The 7506-nt window shown below is 45.4% G+C and overlaps 1 protein-coding gene across 1 annotated transcript; it reads right to left on the bottom strand.

Annotated features, from left to right (window-relative positions):
- Positions 1-550: 550 nt before the first annotated feature.
- LOC138980162 (uncharacterized) lies at positions 551-2426 on the bottom strand. The gene has a single exon (XM_070352989.1). The coding sequence runs from the start codon at positions 2354-2356 to the stop codon at positions 614-616; it is 1743 nt and encodes a 580-aa protein (XP_070209090.1). The 5' UTR covers positions 2357-2426; the 3' UTR covers positions 551-613.
- Positions 2427-7506: the final 5080 nt, after the last annotated feature.

The raw sequence follows: 7506 nt of genomic DNA, 5'->3' as shown, positions 1-7506 counted from the left end.
AGATTTTTAAACCCTAGACGTGTGCAAAGTTTCAAAGCTCTAGCTTTAAAAACATCCGAGATAACCTCAACGTTACGTTTTTATGAAACGAACCTGACCCCGCCGTGACACTGACAATTGACGAGAGCCAACCAAACTTGGGTCGCTTCGTGGTATTATCAAACCCTAAAAGTGTGCAAACTTTCTGAGGTGTAGCATGAAAAACGTCTGAGGTAACCTCAACGTTAAGGTTTTTGGCCACGGAAGGCCGGGCACAGATAAATACTAAGACTAGCCAACTACTCAGGTGGGTCAAACAACTTTAATTGTCTCGGCACTTAAAATGTTATTATAATCGTGCTAAGCAAAACTAAAATATATTGCAAAATGCTAACGTTTTGTAGGTCGGGCTTTTTCCTTTTTTTCAGTACCACACTATATTCAAGTATAGCCTAACCCCTTAAAATGCCCCCACCCCCTCCCCCACGCCCCCCCTCCCCCTACACAGGCACACACATTTTAGTTTTGTTTATGTGTTCGCTTTTCTTCAATACCATCTGTTGCATAAGGTTTGCAATTTATTTTGCTGCATAGTGTCAATAATACAAAAGTCCAAGGAAACCTTCGTTGAAATTTACATGTTTTTGCCGCGAAATAGATTGCAAAACTCAGAGCGAAATTTGCTTGAACAGAAACTAAACACAAGAGGGCTGACAGCGCTGTTGACGTAAACGGAATGCAAACCAATCATGCGCCAGTTCGTGTTGTTCTGCCGCGTCAATTTCTCGTTTGAGATTACCTTATCGTAAATCATTTTTATGTAGAGGTAAGGGATGTAATTCAGAACGAACAGCACAGTAAGAACGACCAGCATGAAAGTTGTGCGTGAGGAAATACTCCAGACGTGTCGTCTGACCTCTGTGTTTTGAATTGTCACCTGCTGGTTGAAACCTTGTTCAAATTGGGGAAGAGCTATGGTATTGTCTGATACGGTTGCTAGTTCTTCGTTCACCGCTTGATGAACCATGAACCGAAATTCTTCAACATGGCATAAAGTTGGCTCAGGTTGGGAGAGAGATGTGCAAATGTCTGTTGCGGAGCTAGGTATTTCTTGTTCTTCGTTCACCGCTTCATTATTCGGTTTTGCCTGCTTTAAAGACAGACGGGTCGAGCTAGGTTCTTCAACATGGCATACAGTGTTCTCAGCTTGGGACAGAGATGTGGTAATGTCTGTTTCGGAGATGGGTATTGCTTGTTCTTCGTTCGCCGTTTGAAGAACCGATCTAGGTTCTTCAACATGGCAGAACGTTTTTTCAGCTTGGGACAGAGATGTGGTAATGTCTGTTTCGGAGATGGGTATTGCTTGTTCTTCGTTCGCCGTTTGAAGAACCGATCTAGGTTCTTCAACATGGCATACAGTTTTCTCAGCTTGGGACAGAGATGTGGTAATGTCTGTTTCGGAGATGGGTATTGCTTGTTCTTTGTTCACCGATGTACTATCGTGGTTTGCCTTATTTGACAGCGGACGACCCGAGCTAAATTCTTCAGCATTACGTGACCAAATTTTGTCGCTGGTGACTGATCTTAAATAATCGCAAAAGTTAACTTTTCTTTGTGTGATTCCTCTTGCGGTAATGGTTTTCTGGTGACGCCACAGATGAACCGCTATTCTACCGTACGACACGCTCATGGTGACGACACACAGCACATACACAATACCGAGCGTTAACTCATAAACACGGGCGGTAGTAGAACCCCTGTATTCGTCAGTTACACTACACCTAACTCCAGTAATGTTGGAGTCTGCGAAAAGTACCTTGTTTTTACCATTAATCACACCAAAAGGCACTGACAAAATGAACGAAACAACGGCGCAGAGTAGGATGTGGACGTAGGCACGTTCTAAAGAATACTGCAAGCTGTGGCGAACGCTACACATCACGTTATATCTGTCGACGGACACAGCAACCAATAATGAAGCAGAGAACACGATTAGGAGATGCCTGAGAATTCCAGATGTCTTGCAACCCCACTCAGAGTCAAATGTAGTATTATTATATATCTCCACTAGTTGCAAAGGAATGTTCACGACGTTGATAAGAAAAGCACAGACATTCATGGCCAGAATGTACGTTCTCGTAACGCTGGGTGTGAACCTCTTGTAGTACACAGTGAAGACAACACTGTTTCCCACCATACCCACTATCATCAGCACGACAATGAAAACTATGGTGGGTATTAATTTGTGCACATACTCCGCGTTTTTCTGATTCACGAATTCATTGACATTGTATAATGAGTCTAATGCTTGTGTCGTGGACTCTGTTGTGACGTCATCATTACTTGAGCGACTCGTCGGTGGTGAACTCTCCTGCATGCTTGTTGGAATTTCTTATGACAATGACGTTGTTGTTGATGTGGTTGTTGTTGGTGGTGGTGATGGTTTTGACTGCTTCGTTTGCCTATTTAGAACAAACGAAAAATAAAATTAATATTGTGAGTACGTTCAAACTATTTGCCAAACATGTAAACACATTGATGTATTGACGTCTAGTAAACACCATTACCTACATCAGAAAAAATAAGGAAAGCAAATGTTTGCACGACTCACCTTCGTCACATTTCAGTGGAACCCCCCGCTTTTTTGTGTTAAGGATTAAACTTCAAAAACACCCGATATAACTTCAACGGTAAGCGTTTTGTCCACAGACGGACGGACGGCCAGCCGTTCATACGGACGGACACGGCTCACTACTAAGACTCACTCATTATTAAGTTGAGTCAAAAACTAACACAGAGACAAATATGCAGGCAGACACGGACGCACACAAAGACACATACGGCAGAACACACAGGCTGACACACGCACACACACACACACACACATACACACACACACACACACACACACACACACGCACACACACACACACACATTTAAAGTATCATTAAACTCATAAATGTATCATTATGCACGATACGTAACAAAACACGTCAACATCACACAATAGCATATTTCCGATCTGTTCACCCCGATACAAGTACCACTGTTCTGTGCTCATAGGTACCCGTCTTGATTTACCATGTACCACTGTTTTGTGCTCACAGGAACCCGTCTTGATCTACCATGTACCACTGTTTTGTGCTCACAGGAACCCGTCTTGATCTACCATGTACCACTGTTTTGTGCTCACATGAACCCGTCTTGATCTACCATGTACCACTGTTTTGTGCTCACAGGAACCCGTCTTGATCTACCATGTACCACTGTTTTGTGCTCACAGGAACCCGTCTTGATCTACCATGTACCACTGTTTTGTGCTCACAGGAACCCGTCTTGATCTACCATGTACCACCGTTTTGTGCTCACAGGAACCCGTCTTGATCTACCATGTACCACTCTTTTGTGCACGCAGGTACCCGTCTTGATCTACCATGTACCACTGTTTTGTGCTCACAGGAACCCGTCTTGATCTACCATGTACCACTGTTTTGTGCTCACAGGAACCCGTCTTGATCTACCATGTACCACTGTTTTGTGCTCACAGGAACCCGTCTTGATCTACCATGTACCACTGTTTTGTGCTCACAGGAACCCGTCTTGATCTACCATGTACCACTGTTTTGTGCTCACAGGAACCCGTCTTGATCTACCATGTACCACTGTTTTGTGCTCACAGGAACCCGTCTTGATCTACCATGTACCACCGTTTTGTGCTCACAGGAACCCGTCTTGATCTACCATGTACCACTGTTTTGTGCACACAGGAACCCGTCTTGATCTACCATGTACCACTGTTTTGTGCTCACAGGAACCCGTCTTGATCTACCATGTACCACTGTTTTGTGCTCACAGGAACCCGTCTTGATCTACCATGTACCACTGTTTTGTGCTCACAGGAAACCGTCTTGATCTACCATGTACCACTGTTTTGTGCTCACAGGAACCCGTCTTGATCTACCATGTACCACTGTTTTGTGCACACAGGTACCCGTCTTGATCTACCATGTACCACTGTTTTGTGCTCACAGGAACCCGTCTTGATCTACCATGTACCACTGTTTTGTGCTCACAGGAACCCGTCTTGATCTACCATGTACCACTGTTTTGTGCTCACAGGAACCCGTCTTGATCTACCATGTACCACTGTTTTGCGCTCACAGGAAACCGCCTTGATCTACCATGTACCACTCTTTGTGCTCACATGAACCCGTCTTGATCTACCATGTACCCCTGTTTTGTGCTCACAGGAACCCGCCTTGATCTACCATGTACCCCTGTTTTGTGCTCACAGGAACCCGTCTTGATCTACCATGTACCACTGTTTTGTGCTCACAGGAACCCGTCTTGATCTACCATGTACCCCTGTTTTGTGCTCACAGGAACCCGTCTTGATCTACCATGTACCCCTGTTTTGTGCTCACAGGAACCCGTCTTGATCTACCATGTACCACTGTTTTGTGCTCACAGGAACCCGTCTTGATCTACCATGTACCACTGTTTTGCGCTCACAGGAAACCGCCTTGATCTACCATGTACCACTCTTTGTGCTCACATGAACCCGTCTTGATCTACCATGTACCCCTGTTTTGTGCTCACAGGAACCCGTCTTGATCTACCATGTACCACTGTTTTGTGCTCACAGGAACCCGTCTTGATCTACCATGTACCCCTGTTTTGTGCACACAGGTACCCGTCTTGGTCTACCATGTACCACTGTTTTGTGCTCACAGGAACCCGTCTTGATCTACCATGTACCCCTGTTTTGTGCTCACAGGAACCCGTCTTGATCTAGCTACCACTGAGGTACCACTGTTTTGTGCTTACATGATTCCGTCTTGATGTACCAGGTAACACTGTTCTGTGCTCACAGGTAACCGTCTTGATGTACCAGGTACCACTGTTCTGTGCTCATAGGTACCCGTCTTGATGTACCAGGTACCACTGTTCTGTGCTCACAGGTGCCCGTCTTCATGTACCAGGTATCACTGTTCTGTGCTCATAGGTACCCCTCTCGTTCTACCACTTAGGTACCACTGTTCTGTGCTCGCATATATACCCGTCTTGATCAGACAGCTACCCTTGTTCTGTGCTCACATGTACCCGTCTTGATCAGCTAGCTACCCTTGTTCTGTGCTCACATGTACCCGTCTTGATCAGCCAGCTACCCTTGTTCTGTGCTCACATGTACCCGTCTTGATCAGCCAGCTTCCCTTGTTCTGTGCTCACATGTACCCGTCTTGATCAGCTAGCTACCCTTGTTCTGTGCTCACATGTACCCGTCTTGATCAGCCAGCTACCCTTGTTCTGTGATCACATGTACCCGTCTTGATCAGCTAGCTACCCTTGTTCTGTGCTCACATGTACCCGTCTTGATCAGCTAGCTACCCTTGTTCTGTGCTCACATGTACCCGTCTTGATCAGCCAGCTACCCTTGTTCTGTGCTCACATGTACCCGTCTTGATCAGCCAGCTACCTTTGTTCTGTGCTCACATGTACCCGTCTTGATCAGCTAGCTACCCTTGTTCTGTGCTCACATGTAACCGTCTTGATCAGCCAGCTACCCTTGTTCTGTGCTCACATGTACCCGTCTTGATCAGCCAGCTACCCTTGTTCTGTGATCACATGTACCCGTCTTGATCAGCTAGTTACCCTTGTTCTGTGCTCACATGTACCCGTCTTGATCAGCTAGCTATCCCTGTTCTGTGCACACAAAAAAAACCGTCTTGATTAATCAGTTACTAGTTAACCAGTTAACCAGTTACCACTGCTCTGTGCTCGCAGGTTCCCGTCTTAATCTACCAGGTACCACTGTTCTTACGGACCCACGCACTTTCTTTTGTCTGTAGGCCTGCATCACCAGTTACACAGCCATTATCCCCGAGTACGCTAGTACTAGGGCTCAGCAGACTTTAATTGTCTGTCTGTGTGTGTGTGTGTGTGTGTCTCGACTTAACAGCTTATTGCTGGGAAACTACTGGGCGCAGCTCGTTCAAAAGTTGATACACTAACTTGATAATAGGTCCGATTGATCGTATTAAAACTTCATAATGTTACCTGGGACCTAAATGCGAAATAAACCACAAACAAGAAGGGCAAAGCCCATACGACTCGCATGCTTGACCTTGACCTTTACATGACCCTGACAGGGTCAAGGTCAAATAACTAAACCTAGCAATGACATCATACACTAAGAAATGCTTTACACATTTTTCCTACCAAAATACATGTGACCTTGACCCAAGGTCAAGGTCATCCAGGGTCATGCAACACAAAGCTGTTAATTCAAGACATAGGAAGTACAATGGTGCTTATTGGCTCTTTCTACCATGAGATATGGTCACTTTTAGTGGTTCACTACCTTATTTTGGTCACATTTCATAAGGGTCAAAGTGACCTTGACCATATGTGACCAAATGTGTCTCATGATGAAAGCATAACATGTGGCCCACATAATTTGTAAGTTTGAAACAGTTATCTTCCATAGTTCAGGGTCAAGGTCACTTCAAAATATGTATACAATCCAACTTTGAAGAGCTCCTGTGACCTTGACCTTGAAGCAAGGTAAACCAAACTGGTATCAAAAGATGGGGCTTACTTTGCCCTATATATGATATATAGGTGAGGTATTCAATCTCAAAAACTTCAGAGAAAATGGGAAAAATGGGAAAAATAGCTGTTTTTTAGACAACATTTATGGCCCCTGCGACCTTGACCTTGAAGCAAGGTCAAGATGCTATGTATGTTTTTTGGGGCCTTGCCATCATACACCATCTTGCCAAATTTGGTACTGATAGACTGAATAGTGTCCAAGAAATATCCAACGTTAAAGTTTTCCGGACGGCCGGACGGACGGACGGACGACTCGGGTGAGTACATAGACTCACTTTTGCTTCGCATGTGAGTCAAAAAACGACTTGGCGGTGGGAGGAATTCGCGGTGCAACAGCCAGCCAGGCAGTCTGATAGAACGGTGCAAGGTCTCGGCCAACCAAGACTATGGCATACTCGTAGCAAAGCCGCCGAATGGTACCGTAAACCAAGAATAGTGACGTAATTACGTCACGGTCGAAAGTCTTTGACGTCAATGCCTCCCTGTAGTCTTTTTCTCTCGCGCGGTGTGTGTGTGTGTGTGTGTGTGTGTGTTCATTTTGTGCGCATGTGTTAGTGTTACTGTTTGTGTGTGTGTGTGTGTGTGTGTGTGTGTGTGTTTGTGTGTGTGTGTGTGTGTGTGCGTGCATGAGTCTGTACTCGTGTGTGTGTGTGTGTGTGTGTGTGTGTGTGTGTGTGTGTGTGTGAAAGAAAGAAAGAGAGAGAGGGAGTGAGGGAGAGAGAGTATGTGTGTGTGTGTGTGTGTGTGTGTGTGTGTGTGTGTGTGTGTGTGTGAATGTCTGAAGAGTACTCGGGTCCAGCGCGAGCGTTTTTTATTGACCTGGCCTGGTTTTCTGACAGGGTCTACTCGCGCACTCGACGTGCCGGCAATCTCCCATCCCAGATTGCACGATGCACTTGTACAGTGTATCCTCA

Source organism: Littorina saxatilis, linkage group LG11 (genome assembly GCF_037325665.1).
Source record: "Littorina saxatilis isolate snail1 linkage group LG11, US_GU_Lsax_2.0, whole genome shotgun sequence".
Lineage (NCBI taxonomy): Eukaryota > Metazoa > Mollusca > Gastropoda > Littorinimorpha > Littorinidae > Littorina > Littorina saxatilis.
Note: the sequence above shows the minus strand (reverse complement) of the source record. Positions and strands in the feature narration are given on the sequence as shown.

What these genes read in the sequence shown, in the direction of transcription:
- LOC138980162 (XM_070352989.1), bottom strand. Translation starts at nt 2,356, where the DNA reads ATGCAGGAGAGTTCACCACCGACGAGTCGCTCAAGTAATGATGACGTC.